This window comes from Biomphalaria glabrata, chromosome 18, assembly GCF_947242115.1.
Source record: "Biomphalaria glabrata chromosome 18, xgBioGlab47.1, whole genome shotgun sequence".
Taxonomy (NCBI): Eukaryota; Metazoa; Mollusca; class Gastropoda; family Planorbidae; genus Biomphalaria; species Biomphalaria glabrata.
Genome location: NC_074728.1, coordinates 8006474 through 8027373, shown reverse-complemented (window position 1 = coordinate 8027373; position 20900 = coordinate 8006474). Strand labels below are relative to the sequence as shown.

The 20900-nt window shown below is 37.4% G+C and overlaps 1 protein-coding gene across 3 annotated transcripts in view; it reads right to left on the bottom strand.

Annotated features, from left to right (window-relative positions):
* Window positions 1–185: 185 nt before the first annotated feature.
* The window catches only part of LOC106077993 (uncharacterized), a 49865-nt gene continuing 29150 nt past the window's right edge, over window positions 186–20900 (bottom strand). For all 3 annotated transcript variants that reach the window (XM_056017345.1, XM_056017346.1, XM_056017347.1), the window contains exons 9-19: window positions 19964–20015; window positions 19193–19327; window positions 16982–17093; window positions 15812–15972; window positions 12886–12993; window positions 12078–12152; window positions 8116–8233; window positions 7541–7653; window positions 2921–3091; window positions 1962–2124; window positions 186–899 (exon numbers count right to left, since the gene is read on the bottom strand). In XM_056017345.1, coding sequence (XP_055873320.1) covers window positions 763–899; window positions 1962–2124; window positions 2921–3091; window positions 7541–7653; window positions 8116–8233; window positions 12078–12152; window positions 12886–12993; window positions 15812–15972; window positions 16982–17093; window positions 19193–19327; window positions 19964–20015 — 1345 coding nt within the window. In that variant the 3' untranslated portion in view covers window positions 186–762. The remainder of the gene's footprint in view (window positions 900–1961; window positions 2125–2920; window positions 3092–7540; window positions 7654–8115; window positions 8234–12077; window positions 12153–12885; window positions 12994–15811; window positions 15973–16981; window positions 17094–19192; window positions 19328–19963; window positions 20016–20900) is intronic.

Here is a 20900-nt window from a genome sequence, read left to right as displayed (position 1 = left end):
TTTTATTGACACGTTAATAACAATACATTACAACAAAATAGTGAAAGAATTAAGTTAGGCATTTTCTTTGATTCTAAAAATTGAGCATTTCACTCCATGCAAAGAAGAGAAAGAAAACATAACAACAATATAAATTAGTGGGGAAAAAACAATAAAATAGTGAAATCATAAACATAACATCTGAGTTAAAAAAGAAACATTTTCCACTTTATTAATATTTATTTGAACACCACTACACTTCACGTAAAGAGACATAAAACATTTTCATAACAAACATTCATATAGATTAATCAACTATTAATAATACTATATCCTCTACAGAGAAGATATCTTATATCAGTAAAATGTTGTAGTTACAGGAACCAACAACGAAATACTAAACATCACAGTAGCTATAATGAACAAAAAAAAAAGATAAATTAGTATTTAAGGGTTCAATTAAATGTATTCAACTAAGTATTAATTTGCTCCAATAATATCATGGCGATGTATACAATTGGAATTCAACACTTTTGTTACGGGGTAATATGGAACCATAGAGTACTTTCGCCATTTTATTAGTGTCACTCTAAATAATAAAATACGATCGACTCATTAACATATTATAATTGCAGGTCTGTAGACTAGAAAGGTTTATATGTTACGATACTTTGTTACTAAAAGTATGCAGTACATTCAAATGGAATGGCAGGTGCGAAATTTGACTAAGAAAATAATAATAATAAAAAAAAAGAATGCAATAACATGTGAACATTGCATAATCTATTCGTTTTCCATCTTCTGCATGCTGATGCCTGAACCATCATTACCTCCCCTGAACCTCTTGACCAAGAATATAGCTAGAACACCAATCAACAACCCAGCAATGAGCATCCCTATTCCGATGCCGGCCATTGAGCCTGTGGATATACAATTTTATAAAATTACACAATAGTGATTGATTGTTTATTTGTATCAAGTCCTAAATAAATATAGTTTAAGATACTACATGACGGCAACATGACCCTGTCTCAAAGGGTTTCACTGAGGTCATTTAGTAGATTTGTGAATTGTGTGTAGAATTAAATTCAAACCAAACTGAAGCCGGCCCAGCATTAAGCCCGTTAGGGAATAACTGCTTAGCTTCTAGATTATATATTTCTTTTAAGGAGGAAAAGACCTAAAGCTCGTACGGTAAACGAGAGTGCTATATGGCTAGCACAACGACCATTCGTTCTTGGACGTGAATGTTTGGCTAGACCTGGGGACTTTAAAAGGGCAGATGAAGTTCATTTGTTGCTGTGCCAGAATGTTTTGTTAGAGGTTTTAGTGTTAACACAACGACTCGTCAGTTTTTTAAAGGATTCAAGCCCAGCTCTTTTGGATGGTAGCTATGCGTTCTACCACTTAGGCCACCAAATTCAATACCATGGAAAATACTCCATAACTTACCATAATCAGGAAAAAAATACACACTCACAGGAAAAACCACCCCACATTTAACTCTTTCTCTCCTAATCGATGATACCATCGTTGATTTTGACATCATTAAATTAAATTAATGATTAATTTTTTGAACTTGACTTTGAATTATATAAAAAGAGCATGCATTCCCATTTAATTATATATATCAAATACAACATTTTCCGATAACAAACACCAAAGCTATTGAAGCCCAATCATTACAGGGTAGTGAAATAGTAATGAGGAAAATGAAGAATTCCTTCAAAACGTGGAAAAATAATTACGGAGAGAAAGAGTTAAACAACAATGTCTACACGTACAATGACCACACACAAACAAACGAAGTTGATCTCACACACACACACACACACACGCAACAAAATGGGCGGCACAAAATAATAACGATCAAACATGCACAAATGATAAAGACCACACCTGCATAGAACATGAACTACACACACACATACAATCGTGCACACACACACACACAACCGTGCACAAAACCACACATACAGTACCTGCCGAGTACCCTGCAGACGAAGAGCTGGAGGAGAGTTTGCTATGAGCGTCAGTGTTCCTGGTGTCAGTAGTGATGGTGAATGTCATGACATCGGCGTCGGACAGCTGAGTGATGGAGTTGGGTCTGACATACACCGTCTGCTTACCTGGTGACTCTGAGGGCTGTGAATCAATAGACACAAATTAGTGCTCCTTATTGTAAGACCCGATAACGCTCACACACATCCCTGCCCCCTCTCAACGAAACAGCAACGAAATTACCGATTAACTTTAAAAAAAAAAGTAATTACCGTTATTGAAGAACAATTTATTTCCGTTATTCCGTTTATTTCCGTTAATGATAATTCCCGTTTCCGTTTTCATATAGATAACTACAGAAGTAGAACACTACCATCCCCATAGACATAAATAAATATAGACTGGCCGATTAAAGAGTTTTATGAAACGAATATTTGTGACTCGGAAATCCGAATACAATAGATATACATGTTTTCAAGTTACATGAAGTTACTTCCTTTTTCCAGTCTATAGTTATTTATGTCTATGAGCATCCCTTAATACTTCATCCCCTTTTGGTTGACTCTTCTTTCTGAGAAAGAAAGTATTTGTAAGCTTGCCCTGGCAGGCGATCTTTCTTTTAAATTCTAATCCTCTTACCAACATTTAATGAGTCTGATTCTTCGGACTAGTTCAAAGGTCAGAGGAAGAAATTACAAGCTAATTGAACTATACCAAAAAAAAAAGGTAAATGTACCAAACAGGCACAGTTTGAAAGCCAAATAAAAAAAAAAATAGCGGAATTAACCTGTTCATTCTTACTATATCATTCTTATTTTAAACATTAAGTTTTAATTAAGGAAACTTTTTTTTAAAATTCTATAATTAACCATCCTTCATCTTTTGAAATAAATTCATCGATTACTTAATCAAAGCGTGACGCATCAAGAAGCAGACTCACGGGATTTTGAACGTCAAACGAAAAGACTCCAGAGTTGATCTTGTCAGACAGTTCGTTGAAGATCTGAGTATTGGGAGCCGGGTCGTATGTATTCTGGACGTCTCCTTTCATCAGTGGTTTTTCCAAAAGTTTAAACTGAATCTGAATCTCATTGTTAGGAGCTGGTTGGAACTGCAAATCACACAGAGAACACATTAGGAGCATTGCTAAACAAGATGTAACACTGTAGAATGTTTCATTGTAGGGACAAAACGACATAAGGAAAAACAAAGAAAACAAGAAAAACATAAAAATACTTACAAAAAACAAACAAACAAGCTTATATTAAGTGTAATTGTATCAATTCGTTTGGATTAGTCATGTCATTAAATTTGAAATAGATCTAGACTAGCAACAATAAATCTGTGCCATTACAAATATTTTTACCAATTTTTTTTATCTAGCGAAATCTCATGCTTTGAGCTTTCTCACTAGGTTATGATCCCGTCACTTATCTGGACCAGTTGGGAAGGTGGGGGTGAGGAGAGAAAGAAGGGAATATCTGAGGAGAAATTACCATAACTTTTTAAATATATATTATATAAAAAGTTTTACGAATTGAATTTGAACTCAAAGGTTCAAGCCATATCAAGCCGACACACTAACCACTGTACCAGCGACGTGTTTATGAAAATAGATGGTTTCATAGTTATCTGTTGATAGTTTCAAACTTATTTTTCTACAAAAAGTTAAAGGGGGCTAAATCAACTAATGCCGACACATCCGTCAAGTACAATTTATTTCCCTTGTTCGATACCAAACAAAATAATTAATTACCAATAATTAATTTACTAATTATTTTTTTTAATTCTTATTTTTTGTCAAGAAATATTGGGTGTGGGAGAAATAACGTGTACACAAATTGCAACAGAGTCAGACAGAGTGAGTTGATTTAAGCTTTGTAAAAATAAGAAAGTAAGTGATAACAAAAGGGTTAGGGTTAATAACAAGCATGATTGTCTCTTTAGAAGTATATTGACAAAGATCTAGTTTTTTTGTGAGAGTTAAGTGTTCAATTTATTTTTATCGAAACAAACTATTATACGTTTTATTGTTTTGTTTTGTTGCACATGTTTCGACTGTTTCTTCAGAATTGAAGATTATTACATCCCAGCCATAGACATAAATAAATATAGACTGGCCGATAAAAGAGTTTTATGAAACGAAAATGTGTGACTTGCAATTTTGTGTACTTTATTATTTATTTAATCTCTAAAACTGAAGATCATGCAACTTTTCAGAATTCGGAAATCCGACAACAATAGATATACATGTTTTCAAGTTACATGAAGTTATTTCCCTTTTCCAGTCTACATTTATTTATGTCTATGATCCCAGCTCAAGTTTCCCACTGGACGGCGGAGGATGGCAGAGGGCAGGTTTCGAACCCAGAAGAGTCCAGGACCATCGAAACGTAAGTCCAGAGCGCAAACCACACGACCAGGCAAGTCTACTCTTATGTTATATTTTAAACATAGACTTCAGTGTACTCTCTTCAAACAGACTTTTCCGTGAAACAAATTAATATTTTCTTGTTTGGCTTTGGTCGGTCACTCTTTGATTATTGAAACAGTTTCCGAACATTATTTTTTTTTTTGCGAATGGGTAAAAGTATGCAGGGAAGTGTTTGGTAAAGGTGAGCTCCTAAAGGTAACGGTTAACTGCCTTTACATTCAGATACAATGACGTAACTTTTTTAGACTTCCCTATTTGTTTCGGTCAACAAAGTGTACATTTTTTTCATCGGTTACCATAATGGACCTCATTCACCAATCGTAAATAAACACATTTAGCCACGTCATAATATTAATATCACAATGAAAAATATGTATCACGTGACAGCCTTAATGGATTACATAATTTGTATAGAAGTTATAGAGAATCACATGGCTAAATGTTGTTTATTTACGATTGGTGAATGAGGTCCACTCACGAAGGACGTTCCCCCCCCCCTCCAGCTACGCTTCCCTGCCTCATAGTGGAAACGGTAGTTAGACGATTAGGACATTAGGGAAGCAAAATAGAAGTCCCGTTATGGCGCCAAATAGAGCCGAGCTTATTCCACTAGAGAGATCAAAACAACGAGCTACACACCAGAGTAAGTTTCCTTGGTGTCCTTTGCCTTCTGCTTTAGGGTAAGTTTCCTTGGTGTCCTCTGCCTTCTGCTTTAGGGTAAGTTTCCTGGGTGTCCTCTGCCTTCTGCTTTAGGGTAAGTTTCCTGGGTGTCCTCTGCCTTCTGCTTCAGGGTAAGTTTCCTGGGTGTCCTCTGCCTTCTGCTTCAGGGTAAGTTTCCTGGGTGTCCTCTGCCTTCTGCTTTAGGGTAAGTTTCCTGGGTGTCCTTTGCCTTCTGCTTTAGGGTAAGTTTCCTGGGTGTCCTCTGCCTTCTGCTTCAGGGTAAGTTTCCTTGGTGTCCTCTGCCTTCTGCTTCAGGGTACGTTTCCTGGGTGTCCTCTGCCTTCTGCTTCAGGGTAAGTTTCCTTGGTGTCCTCTGCCTTCTGCTTCAGGGTACGTTTCCTGGGTGTCCTCTGCCTTCTGCTTCAGGGTAAGTTTCCTGGGTGTCCTCTGCCTTCTGCTTCAGGGTAAGTTTCCTGGGTGTCCTCTGCCTTCTGCTTTAGGGTAAGTTTCCTGGGTGTCCTCTGCCTTCTGCTTCAGGGTACGTTTCCAGGGTGTCCTCTGCCTTCTGCTTCAGGGTAAGTTTCTTGGGTGTCCTCTGCCTTCTGCTTCAGGGTAAGTTTCCTGGGTGTCCTCTGCCTCCTGCTTCAGGATACGTTTCCTGGGTGTCCTCTGCCTTCGGCTTCAGGGTAAGTTTCCTGGGTGTCCTCTGCCTTCTGCTTCAGGGTAAGTTTCCTGGGTGTCCTCTGCCTTCTGCTTCAGGATACGTTTCCTGGGTGTCCTCTGCCTTCAGCTTCAGGGTAAGTTTCCTGGGTGTCCTCTGCCTTCGGCTTCAGGGTACGTTTCCTGGGTGTCCTCTGCCTTCTGCTTCAGGGTAAGTTTCCTGGGTGTCCTCTGCCTTCTGCTTCAGGGTAAGTTTCCTGGGTGTCCTCTGCCTTCGGCTTCAGGGTACGTTTCCTGGGTGTCCTCTGCCTTCTGCTTCAGGATACGTTTCCTGGGTGTCCTCTGCCTTCGGCTTCAGGGTAAGTTTCCTGGGTGTCCTCTGCCTTCGGCTTCAGGGTACGTTTCCTGGGTGTCCTCTGCCTTCTGCTTCAGGATACGTTTCCTGGGTGTCCTCTGCCTTCGGCTTCAGGGTAAGTTTCCTGGGTGTCCTCTGCCTTCGGCTTCAGGGTACGTTTCTTGGGTGTCCTCTGCCTTCTGCTTCGCCTTAAGCCCCGAGAGTCTTCGGATAAAAGCCCTCGGTAAACATGTATGTAACGAATTGGCATCTGCTTGGATCCCTCAGAGATAGAACAATCGTTCAGGCAGGCCGTCGGAGGGGAACTTTCATAGGCTTCGAGCTTCAGGAGTCATCGACTCATCTCTCACGACAAATACTAATTCGGAGAAGAACTTGCCCATTACTATTCTCTGGGAAGGCGCTTAACGAGAGATTATCAATAGCGAACTATTTATATACTTGTTGTTGAGCCAGTATTTATAGCCAGTATATATCTTTTGGTACGCAAGGCTATACAAAGAATTTATACAAGTTGAATTTGAATGTACCGGTATTATAGGTCTAAGCCTGCATACCCAGTATATCTCTTATTAGAAGGCCTATCTTAGCTCATTACGTCTGTCAGTCTGACTGTCTGGATGGAATCTTTAACACGTTTTTTCTCCCTCTTCGCATTCTCAGATCAAGTTGAAAGTTTACACAATGATTTGATGTCAATGACAACATAGGAATTAATCGCCTCTCGGTTCGGAAGCCAAGAATTTTATCACTCGGCCTACGCCCCACAAATGAATCCATTGTCTTATTTAATTTTGTTTTATATTTTTAAAAAGTACAAGGCAAAGGGGAGATAAATCTTGAGATATTGAGAGATAAGGCAGTGATTCATCATCATCATCATCATCATCATCAAACTCCATTAGAGTGAGGGCTTGAGAGGCTTAAATCCTCTCTTGCAAAAGCCCTGGACAGAAACCCTGCTGTCTTGCGTAGTGCATGAATGTCGCCATACAGGTCGAGAATTTTGGGTTTCCCAGACCTGTCGAGACGGAGATCAGCAAGTCTGGGGCAGTCAAACAGAATATGAGGCACGGTTTCCTCTTCTTCCCCGCAGCGAGGGCACCGTGAATCGAAATTTGGCCATAGCCGCGAGAAATATGAGCCAACAGGACAGTGGCCTGTCCTGCACTGTGCTATAATAGCTTGCTCAGGACTGGACAGCCTCCACCACGGGGAAGTGCGGTCAGGTCGCCTCATGCGCTCCCAGACTCCACGGGCTTTTTGGGACTTGTCCCAGCACTCAAACCACTTTTCCATTTCTGTTTTTTGTATTATAGCCAGGGCTTGATGAAAGCTTAAAGGCAGTGATTGAACGGTGCTCTTCCTTCACGCAATATGAACTTTTTAAAAAAAAAGTATATTTATTTATTTTGCTTGTTTTGTATGTTGATTAAATTTGCTTGGCTTACATCTAAATCAGCTATCCTTAATCCAGATTTAAGACTTGTCATGGCAGTGACGGATTTGACAAATCCCGAGCGGAATCCAATAGGATTAGCTTTGTAGACTTGGTCATAGCGAGCTGAGATTGAAAGAGAAACGAGGCATCAAATACGTATGTCAACATTATACATACATCTCTATCTCTATCTCTATCTCTATCTATCTATCTATCTATCTATCTATCTATCTATCTATCTATCTATCTATCTATCTATCTATCTATCTATCTATCTATCTATCTATCTATCTATCTATCTATCTATCTCTAATTTTATCTCTATCTCTCTATCTATCTCTCTATCTCTCTATCTATCTATCTTTTTTTTGACGGTACGCGCGGCACCTTTTTCAATGTGGGGAAAAATTATTACTTTTCTTGTATTTTAACGTTTATTATTAGTTTATCAGTAGTTAAAAATTATGTAATATATCGAATTGTACAGACACCTTTTTTTTACAAAACAAAGCACTGTATATATTTGAAGCTTTTCGTGCTATTAAAATATACTAACGTTATCACGATCAACAACACTCTAATTACCTTTAAAAACAAAGAGCTGTATATTCATGGTGTCGTCTTGAGCATAGCACGTGGACAGGTCTGGTCGTGCGGTAGAGGGAGAAGTCGAATACTCAAAGAAATGGAATTGAATGACTCTCTGAAATGTGAGATTATATCATCCTTTACACATCTTAAATAGGATGTTATGTCATCATATGCACGTCTTTATTGTACAACATTATAACCATCATGTACAGAACTCTAATAGGCAACATTATGTTTTATATGTTCAAGCTGCTAATGTACCATCAAACGCACATGTTTAAAATAAATAACTTGAAAAAAAACCCAGCTTTTATCTCATCATGAAATCATGTTTTTGTCGTCAGAAGCTAAACGACATGAGTTCAAGATATTTCCTTCTAGCAGACTGATGTAAGTCTCTGGCAAGTTATGAAATAAAAAAAAAAAACAAACTTTAACTCCACAATTATAAAATGCAAAAAACAAATTACAAATTCTTTATGTGGCGTTTCTGAACCGAAGCTTCACCGTTTTAGTTTATTGTTATTGTATAGGCCTATATTGTTTTAAACTTTATGGTCATATCACAAGGTCCTTAGGGCTAGAAAAGACCTTCTTTCAGGTAACAGAACCAGGAAAAGAAGAAGAGGTAGAAAGAGAAAGCGATGGCAAGACAACATCAAAAAAAGTGGACGAGCCTTTCACTGCAAGAGATTTTACTTAAGTCAAAAGACAGTGAGGAATGGAGAAAGACGGTCGACATATCAGGTGTAGTGCCACAACGGTTCAATAGACTAAGGCAGGGGTTCTCAACCTGTGGGTCGCGACCCCCTTGGGGGCCGATTTGTCAGGGGTCGCTTAAGACCATTGAAAATATGTAAAACTTGACACGTTCAAAGTTTTTTTTTTTATTTATGCATTGGAATGTACTATTTTTTATTGTTATTCGAGGATAGATGTTGCAGGCAACTGAATCAGAATTGGTTTCAAACAATATAAATATCACAGCAGAAATATTTTTAATAGTTTAAGTTAATGTGCACTATTGCTTAACGTTTCGTTACGTCTGGTCGTGTTGTAAAGCTCTGAACTCTGGTCTGTAAGGTCAAGAGTCAGTATTAATAGTCACTAATTTATTAAAATATTAGTGAAGCATTAGGTGCGCCACTTCTAAAGTACATACAAAGGAGCAATACACCAAATAAACGAGTTGAAACTGTAATATGTGGACTAAAATGTGTATGTTTTGAAAAAGGTTAAACAACGAATCCGTAATATTTGAATTTGAAGTTGTCTCCCCGCAGCTCTTGGACACTCTCGTAAGACATGCACCTCTGTTTCTGCTGCCAGCCCCATTAGTTGAAGCAGGAATGGAACAAGTCCAGTAGGTCACTTGTAACATAGTTCTTTAAGTCTATGGAGCCGAAATAACTGTCAGGTCATTTTGATAGCTAGCATCCGAACTTTGTCTTCTTGGATACCCAGTATTTTAGAGGAATGGTTAGGCATATAGATGTTGGCCATTTAAAGATTTTGCTATTTTCGACTATATCAATATGTATTATAGAAACTAAGTTCGTTTTCGAAAAGTGTAAAATATGTTTGAAACATATTAGTGGTGTCTGGACAGATGGTGCTCCAAGTATTGAAGTCTGTTGGTCTAAACATCAACAGAATGAGTCGCCAAAAAGTCGTCGAAACTGTGTGATTCATCGTCGAATATTAATACCGAGGACAACGCTACTAACATTACAAAAAAGCACTAAAAAAAGGTCACTGCAAGGATCAACTGCAATTGATAATTTTGTGAAAGAACATTTGCAAACACATCAAACTTTCCAAACTTAACATTCCATTTGCACTTGCCAGAACTCCAATGAAAGTCAAAGTTGAAGATGTTTAGGAGACAGAAATACTTTATTGAACTCATTAATAAAGAAGCAGCGAAAAATTTCTCTATAAATACACAAATCTGAATCAAGCGTTTGCAGTCATGTCTCAATTTGTCTGTGTTACAGACACAAACACTCTTTTGTTCCCCTGGCAATCAAATCATTAAATAAGAACAATCTGGTATAAACTTTGTCACATGTAAATTATGAGTGAGTCTGGTGTGAATGTAGACTTTGGTTTCTTATAGTTATAATGTTTTTTGTTTGGTGTAATGCACAAATTGTAAGACAAATTTCCTTACGGATAATAAAGATTATTATTATTATTATTATTATTATTACACCTTCAATTTACAATAATACATTATTTGCATAACAGTCTGTTCATTATCAAGTCTAAATACAGAAAATCGTCACATGTGTATGATGGATGGCTGCCTGGTCGTGCGGTTTGCGCGCTGGACTGTAGTTCGGATTTATCGACGGTCGAGGGTTCAAACCCTGCCCGCTCCCATCTCCCGTCGTCCTGCGGGAGGTTTGGACTAGGAAGTAAACTATCTTCAACTCTGAAGGAACATCCGAAACATGTAAAACATTTTAACAAAACATTTTACAAACAAATGTGAATATTGTAAATGAGAAATAGAAAAGTCAATAAATGCATGACATAAAGATGTTATTTCATTTATTTGTAATTTGATGATAAAGAGAATTACGTAATTCAAGACTATGATATATTGTAACATATTATAACATGTTTCAAGATTAAACACAAAGCTTTGGTAATGCAAATCAGATATTTACATTAGGCCTACAATTACAATATTGTAACATTATCGAAAGCACAGTTACTTATACCTATGAAAGAAAATTTACTGTTGGGGGTTCGCGGCATAGTGAGGAATTGTAAAAAGGGGTCGCCGAGCTGAAAAGGTTGAGAACCGCTGCACTAATGGATAGGTGGAGGTGCATATTTATCATACAGTCATATTATAACTTGAAAAAAGGATTTGCTGAAAAGGTCCAGAATTTTTTTTTTTTATATTCTTATTGACTTGTGGTTGGTTTAGTGTAGGTTATTAAAGAAGAAATTAGAGAGTGTTTAAAAGGTTTATATCTGTACAACAGTGATGCCCAACTTAAATCGACCTGCGGGCCATTTTATTTTCCGACACTCGTGTCGCGGGCCACATTGCCGAAAGGGCACAAAAAAACGAAATGAAATTGATCTGGAACAATTAATGAGACTTTTAAGTTTATCGTTTTACGCGTTGGAAAATAGCTGTATTTCTCTACTTGAAATATGAACAACTTTGTAGCTAGCTTTACCTGGGAATCATTTTCTTGTCTCTTTTGGTAAATATTCTCATAAATGATTCAATCTCTAGACGTAGTTTAACAATCTTTTATTCGCAGCTCAAACCAAAAATACCGGAATATTTGTTTCATAATGTCGTTATATATGCTGATGTTTTTTTTTTTAAAGCCACACTTTCATTATAAAAACATGTTCCACAAAAAAGTAAAGATCAATTCACTTTTCCTGGTAGATTCTACACTCTACAATCCCATTTCATAAACGCACAAATGTTCAGGGTCATGGTACCAATACATCAGAGAAATAGCGAGCGAGGGCCCTAACATAGATAAAGATACATTTTCCAGCCCTTTTTTTTATGGATGGGAGATTTTCTACACTTTGTGCCGAAGTTTCGTCTGGCCGGATTGAACCACGTCACGGGCCGGTTCTGGTCCGAGGGCCGTTTTTTAAGCATCACTGCTGTACAAGATTCCGCTGACTTGTGGTTGATTTGTTTACAGTTATTAAAGAAGAAATTAGAGAGTGTTTAAAAGGTTTATATCTGTACGAGATTCCACTGAGGTAGGTGAAAGCTGGATCTAGCGAAAAGGGCTCCAGTTCTATACCGCACCTAGTGACACCAACCAATGCGATGCTTCTGCCTTAGATTCATGAGTTAAAAACAGAATAAACCGTGTTTCCCCTTGGGCAACGTACGAGAAGTTGCATTGGCAGCCTACGTTACACAAAATAGCAACTTTAATCAAATAACATATACAACTCACGTTGTTAGATGTCAGCTCCAGCATAACAGGTATAGGATTTTTCTGCTGATAGCCCTGTGCTTGCATCCACGAAGCCTGCAGATTAGAGCATAAATCAGAATCTATGTCACAATGGATTTTTATTCAAAATTAATGTTAATTGATTACAAGCTTAACTCACCCCACCCACCTAGACAATGCTTAATTAAACAGATGTTCATACAGCCAATACATTTACCGATCAGTTTTTAAAGTTTTCTGACAAATGGGAATTTTTTTGTTTGTTATAATAAAACATACACTTTATGGCCATATTACAAGGTCTTTGGGGCTCACAAAGACCTTCCTTCAGGGAACCGTACCAGGAAAAAGAAGAAGAGGCAGACAGAGAAAGTGATGGGAAGACAACATAAAAGAATGGAAGGGTCTGCCACTGAAAGAGGTTCTAACTAAGGCAAAAGACACAGAGGAATGGAGAAAGACGGTAGACAAATCCTGCATGGTGCCCCAACGGTCAAACAGACTAAGGGATAAGTAGGGTAAAAAAAAAACATGAATTCCAATTTATTAATTTTCCATGTGCATGTTTGGAATTTTTTTCAGATTCTGAATATAATTACGTCATAGCCCAAACCTCCCACAGGGCGATGGTGGATCGCAGTGGTTCGAGCCTGGCACCGTTGAGACCACTGAACGACACTTCCGAGAGCATATCACACGACATGTTCAAGCTTTTTTACCATAGAAAGACAGACAGACAGAGTGCGTTGACTTAAGCTTTGTAAAACTAAGCGTGTTACCCCCTAATAACATATTGAAGGAAACTTACTGCTGCGAAGTACCAGGTGTAGAGAGTGTTGGGCATTTTGTCTGGAGTGTAGGACGAGAAGTAGGCGCTCCATACGTCACACATTATGCCTCGTCCTTCTACGAAGTTCTGTTAGGGTAAACAACATACTTAATGTATTAAAAACAACATATGTAGTCTAATGTATAAAACAACAATATACATAGTGTATTAAAAACAACATAAACGATGTATTAAAAACATGCATAATGTATGAAAAACAGCATGTATTAAAACATACCTGATGTATTAAAATAACATACATAATTTTTTTAAACAGCTTGCATGCATAATGTATTTAAGTAATAAACAAAGTAAGATGCTCATTTGCTCATTTGAAACCAAGCGGTGCCACTTCACATGTCTGTACGATGTAGCAAAGAGCTATTGGTCTCCACAGCCCACAGGTTGTGACGTCACAGGTCAAAGTTGAGGCCTACTATAAGGAATGGTCTCGATTTAACCAGCTTCACGACTTACTGCCTTCGTCTTGAGTTTGTAACTTTGCTTTAAAGCTCTCCTGACAAAGACGATAACTACAGAGCTGTCCCAAGATTAAGACATTAATCTTTAATCATATCTCAAGTCTCGCTTAATCCCTTTTATTAATTGACGCCTCCAGACATATGCAGTAGGCGTCTTCATCTTTCCCTCTGAAAGTGTTTGCAGCCTCATTTATCTATACTAAAAAGTAGAAAGTAAGGTGTATGTATATATGTATGGGTGTATGTCCCGGCATAGAAATCAAAACCGTTTGACCAATCTTGATAAAACTTGGCAGAAATGTTCATTGGGTACTAAATGGAACCGAAAAGTATGGATAGTAGCCCTAAAACAAACTTAAGACCCTCAAAAAAAGTTGCCCAACTCTATGAAAGTGTTACTATTTCATGGATCTAGGCCATGTTTACAGAGACAAGATCGAAAGGATCTAGATCTAGATCTAATTTTAAGAACTATACTTCGCACAGATAGTTTATTACTTTGACACATGAAAATACAAAATAAAGTCTACTGATTTCATTATTTAATAAAATTAACGTTCAAATCTGTGATTCAAAAGCATTTTGACATAAATTCGTTCTTTATATCTGCGAATTTAGACGTCCTTACGTACTTAATAATCCCCTTCAATCAACAAATCGGGTAAACCTGTTTTAATTGTACTTTATATCCCATTCATCTCGCACTACTTTCATTTTTATTGCTAAAGTTATCTCTATTAGCTTTTAACAAATCGGGTAATCCGTTTCCATCCGGGGGTAATGTTCGGCTAGTTTGAAATAAAGTACAAAGACGCTTACAACACTTAATACAATGCGGTTGGATGTGATCACGTGTGACCTCATTCAAAAACTCTCTAACCGACAAGAAGTCTGTGATCACGTGCGAATTCACTCAAAAACTCTTTAAACGACAAAAGTCTGTGATCTCGTGTGACCTCACTTAAAAACTCTCAAACCAACAAGAAGTCTGTGATCTCGTGTGACCTCACTTAAAAACTCTCAAACCAACAAGAAGGCTGTGATCACGTGCGAATTCACTCAAAAACTCTCTAACCGACAAGAAGTCTGTGATCACGTGCGAATTCACTCAAAAACTCTCTAACCGACAAGAAGTCTGTGATCTCGTGTGACCTCACTTAAAAACTCTCAAACCGACAAGAAGGCTGTGATCACGTGCGAATTCACTCAAAAACTCTCTAACCGACAAGAAGTCTGTGATCACGTGCGAACTCACTCAAAAACTCTCTAACCGACAAGAAGTCTGTGATCACGTGCGAATTCACTCAAAAACTCTAACCGACAAGAAGTCTGTGATCACGTGCGAACTCACTCAAAAACTCTCTAACCGACAAGAAGTCTGTGATCACGTGCGAACTCACTCAAAAACTCTCTAACCGACAAGAAGTCTGTGATCACGTGCGAATTCACTCAAAAACTCTCTAACCGATAAGAAGGCTGTGACCACGTGCGAATTCACTCAAAAACTCTCTAACCGACAAGAAGTCTGTGATCACGTGCGAACTCACTCAAAAACTCTCTAACCGACAAGAAATCTGTGATCACGTGCGAACTCACTCAAAAACTCTCTAACCGACAAGAAGTCTGTGATCACGTGCGAACTCACTCAAAAACTCTCTAACCGACAAGAAGTCTGTGATCACGTGCGAATTCACTCAAAAACTCTCTAACCGATAAGAAGGCTGTGACCACGTGCGAATTCACTCAAAAACTCTCTAACCGACAAGAAATCTGTGATCACGTGCGAACTCACTCAAAAACTCTCTAACCGACAAGAAGGCTGTGATCACGTGCGAACTCACTCAAAAACTCTCTAACCGACAAGAAGTCTGTGATCACGTGCGAACTCACTCAAAAACTCTCTAACCGACAAGAAGTCTGTGATCTCGTGTGACCTCACTTAAAAACTCTCAAACCGACAAGAAGTCTGTGATCTCGTGTGACCTCACTCAAAAACTCTCTAACCGACAAGAAATCTGTGATCACGTGCGAACTCACTCAAAAACTCTCTAACCGACAAGAAGTCTGTGATCACGTGCGAATTCACTCAAAAACTCTCTAACCGATAAGAAGGCTGTGACCACGTGCGAATTCACTCAAAAACTCTCTAACCGACAAGAAGTCTGTGATCACGTGCGAACTCACTCAAAAACTCTCTAACCGACAAGAAATCTGTGATCACGTGCGAACTCACTCAAAAACTCTCTAACCGACAAGAAGTCTGTGATCACGTGCGAACTCACTCAAAAACTCTCTAACCGACAAGAAGTCTGTGATCACGTGTGACCTCACTTAATGACTCTCTAACCGACAAGAAGGCTTGCGTTTTTTAATATTCATTCATGATAGTTCTTCACCAGAAGCGGAAAAAAAGCATCACCCACCTGGCCCAAATAAGTGTAATTGGTAGAGTCTAAGTCAAAGAATTGGCTGGAGTCTCTCATCTGAACGAATCCGCCAGCTAACGGATAGGCACCAACATTGCCCGCATCAACAGGGTTGACAAGACAAGATCCACTTTGAAGGTCTAGGCTATACGTCAGACCTAAATTTAAAAAAAATAAAATAACCAAAGGTTAAAAATAGAGACTAATTATGACAGATTGATGTCAAAGTATAAAATTGTATAATCCTCTAATTAATTAGGCTTAGCATTTTTGCCATAATTAAATTTTTTATTTAAATCTAAGTTTACGGTGGAGAGGAAGTAAAAAAAAAGCTTAATTAGGTCTCCTTTCCCAATTTAAATTTCCTAAGGATTGAATTTTATTAGCGACATATAATAATGTATGGAAATATAAATAACTATAGATAATTTTCAAAATAGTCATATTTTTTGTGCACAAATTTTATAATTTATAGAGAGGAATAAGCAGACCGCCACCCATCGTTGGTCTGGAGAATACAGAATTTAGACCCACCCCCGACACTAACAATATTCATCTACAAAAATCATCATACTCTTGTTGCTTAGGTCAAACCGAGACCAATCGTGATAGAAGTCCTGGACACTGACCTGCAACGTCGCAACGTGTGGGTAGTGGAGACCAATAGCTAGTGACACGTCACAGGTCTGTACGTTGGTTTCCATTGCCCACAGACTGCGACGTCGCAGGTCAGTGTTCAGGCCTACTATAAGAAATGGTCTTGGTCAAGCACCCATCGCCCTTGTTCAAAAGATCTAAAAAAACTAAACAAAAGCCAATCGGCCAATCCCCGGCATCGAAACCTTATCGTAGGCACTCGATAGTTGTGGTATGCACTTGATACATTGCGGTATGTGCTCTGGTCTGTAGTTCATTGGTTTCGAAGGTCGAACCCTACCGTCCCTACCGCAGCCACCCCCCCCCCCCCCCCGTCGGGAGGTTTGGGCTAAGATGTAATAATCTTCAAATGTGAAGGAACATCTGAACACATGTAAGACATTTTAGAAACCTACTCTCCACTCTCACAACTTTCTTATAAAACCTAAGAAAAAAGGTTGGGGGAAAAGGGTTAAATTGAAACTTTAATAAATTCTGCTGTAAGTGAGTGCATTATATGTTATTACATACCTGAATTGAAGTCTGTCACTAATCTGGAGTAAGACTTGTCGTTTAATGAATATGGTATTGGGACGCTGATGAAGTCTTGAATGAATAGACCTAGATCATGACTATATTCTTCCTGAAAGTAAATGCCACATAGAAATACATCAATATACCCTCTGAAAACATAGAAATACATCAATATACCCTCTGAAAACATAGAAATACATACTCTGAAAATATAGTTCTCTAGAATACCATATTGATGAAGCTATTAAAAAAATCAAACAAGGCAGGTTTATTAAAAGAAATATAAGAATATAAAACTAAAATGTTATTTAACTTTGGTTAGGCCAATAATAGAATATGCATTCTCAGTTTGAGACCCCTCAACCCAAGAAAACATTAAGAAACTGGAACAGACACAAAATAGAGCACTGAGATTCATAACAAACGAATATTCACATTTGACTAGAGTAACACCTTTAGTAAAATCACTAAATTTAGAAAGCCTTCAGGATAGAGGACTCAAAAGTAAAGTAACAATTATACCTAAAACACTGAACCATAAACTTCAAATACAAAAACAAAATCTAATAAAAAGTACTCAGAAAGACACATCGATAAAGGCACATTCCTCGTACCATATGATAGGACAAATGTGTACAAATGCTCCTTCTTCCCTAGTGCTATTAGAGCATGGAATGGGTTGCCCTGAGGCAGCCAGGAAAACCAATGAATTGGCAGAATTTAAGTCATTGGTTAATATGCATGACTAGATTCATAACGCGTAGGATGTAATCATCTTCTTTTTTGAGGTAACGTCTGTATTTTATAAGAAGAAGATAAGACGTTAACCACTTGATTAAATATCTTCTGGAAATTTCCAAACATGGCGGAAAGTCCTTGATTAGCAATTAGCTAAGTTAAACTGAGTGATTAATCACTTGGCTTCCAAAACCAGGGTAAAATAATTGGATTTTTAGGCGCCCCTGAGTCCACCCAGTTAACGGAAAGTAAAGGCGGTTGGTCGTTGTGCTGGCCACATGACACCCTTTGGCCAAAGAAACTGATGAGCTTAACATCATCTACCCGATAGATCACAAGGTCTGAAAGGAACACTACAAGCAAGATTATCGGTGTATCGTGTGTTCAGAATACGGATGTATTGGTAAGCCAAATATTTCAATAGACAATTTTCCACACAAATGTTTGGATGCTTTGGTTGTGTAGGCTGAATAGATTCTGATGAATCCTCGAGATGGTCCGTCGTAGTTCAGTTAACTCTTTCTCTCCTAATTGAAGATATCATCGTTGATTTGAACTCATTAAATTAAATTAATGTTCGACTTTTATAAACAGTACTTTTTCTTATAGAAAAAGAACCTGCATTTCCCTTTAATTCTGTACCAAAGTAAACATTTTCTGATAACAAACAAAAACGTTATTCAAGCTTAATCAAAACAGGGTAAAAAAATACTACTAAACAAAATGAAGAACTCCGTCGGAACGAGGTAAATAATTACGGAGAGAACGAGTTAATAAGTAGGTTGGTAAAGTGGAAGAAGGGGAGAATAACTTATAGACCTGTGACAGGAAGAACGAGCGAAAGACGTGTAATCGTCTTTAAAGTTGTTCGCTTGTGTTTCTACATATTTAAGTTGAAAGCTGTGTATTTTATAAATAAAAGTTTTATTCTAGTTTCTTTAGCAAGTCCAAGAATATCTCAAGGTCCACATTAAGAATATTATACGCCAACACTGGTTTAGTTACCATAGTTGGCAATTAGTTTCAACATTATATACAACGACCTAATTTTCTACACAAGGCTCATCTCCCATTAATTAATTACGACTAGCTGATCAAATAATTGGTCAATTTTTTTTTGACTGATTCATGTGTTTTGATCGACAATGAATATTTGCGCGAAGTTTCAACTTAATCCGAGAATGGAAAGTGGGAGATATAATGTGTGGAAGATTTGTACAAGACAGACAGACAGTCAGAGTGAGTTGATAGAAGCTTTGTAAAAAAAATATCAATTATAAGCATCAATGATAAACTTCAGTGCTAAAAAGTAATAAACAGGAACAGTGAACCTCAAGATTAAAACAAAAAATCACCAGCAATAAATATGAATAAAGAGCATCAATACTATTACTAATTACCAATATCAAACGTTTAGCGACAAACATAAAAACAACAACAACTAACCAGCAAAGGATCAATACAACTTACTATAGTGTAGGTCAGTGCTGCTGGATTTGGACTTTCAACTAAAACCTGCTCTCCCCTGAACCGGAAGTAGTTTGGCATTGTGGGCAGAGGAATTTGAGAAGATGGAGAATTGGCACAAATCATGTTTGGCGGTATCTGCATTGTAGCAAAATTCAATTATTTTCTTTATTAAATAGTAAAACCATTCAAGCGAGTCGTATAATATGAAATAAAAAGTAATATTTTACGTTATACGTGCATTAAGTTTGGAATTGAGATTGACTTAGCCCCCCCCCCCCCCCCTCGGAACAGATAGGCCTATAAAAAATAAAAACAAGTTGGCCTATTAAATAACAAAATCAATTCATACTTTATGTTCAAATATTATGGAAACCTTTAGTCTTAAATAGTAATCCCCTGTCGTACCTTAGCAAAGGGATGCAATATATAAAAGGCATATTACTGATACTCAATAATAAGAAGAACAGAATTTAATTTTTTATTATTTCCCTTGAGTCCCATAGGAGTTACGGGTAAATGTTTTTTTTTTTTTTTAAAGTAGTGGCATAATAATTAATGCTCATCTTTACGAAATTTTGTGTAAAATATGTTGTAACGCATCACGTGTTTATATGGGAAATTAAAGTTTAATAAGATAATAAAAAGTTGTCAAAACAAAGGGTTCAAATTGTTTTCAATGAATATGACAAAAGTGTGAGTTAATAGTAGAAATATAATATAATATAATATAATATAATATAATATAGATTATCTAATAAAAAAATAACTTACGAGGAAATGACGATCAGTGGTTTGAATCTTACTAAAGTGAGTGAAATCCATTCTGAAGGTAGAAAAGTCAAAAGATAAACTTCACACTTCGTGCAAGACAGAAAGATGGGAAGAGAGGGACCGAGAGGAAGGGAGGGAAAAGGGCAGCGATAAAATAAGAGGGCAGTAGAGAGAGAGAGAGAGGAGAAGAAACAGGGGGGTTAAGAATAAAGGAAAGTGATGAGAAAAGAGGAAGAGAGGGAGGGACGGATGGAGAATGAGGACGAAATGTGAAGAAAAAAGAAGAGCGAGAGAGAGAGAGATTGAAGAGCGCGGTAAAAGTATATGCCCTGTATGATTGAATAGATAAATCCCTAATTTCAAGGAAATCTGTAGACATTTTCATCAGTATCCAAACCTGTTTGCTGTTGTTGCCACATCTCTTACAGTTATTTGCACCCCCACGAATAGCTACCTTGACATTCTTAGACGGACGCCTGTTTCAGGGTCTCGAAGATCGAAGATTGCAATCTTCAATTAAGTCCCAATTACCATTTTATACGTTTGTTCTGGTTTTATATATATTTATATTTAAATATATAGAGAGTCTGAACTACACATATTACTTTACAATGTTTGGCGTTGTACAGAATATTTATTACAAAGCTTATGTCAACTCACTCTGTCTGTCTGGTACAAATTTTGGACACGTTATTTCTCCCACTTCCCATTCTCGGATCAAGTAGAAACTCTGCACAATTATGTATTGTCCCTTACTAAACACGAATCAATACTAAAAAAAAATCCATTTAATCAATCATCAATAAGATAAATTAATTTTGTTTGATATAGAAAAGGGAAATAAATCAGTTAAGGCTGTTAAGGTGCAGTTCTTTCCCTTATATCAAATTTCTTTTTAAAGTATTTTAAAAATATTTTGCTTCTTCTCATACTTCCT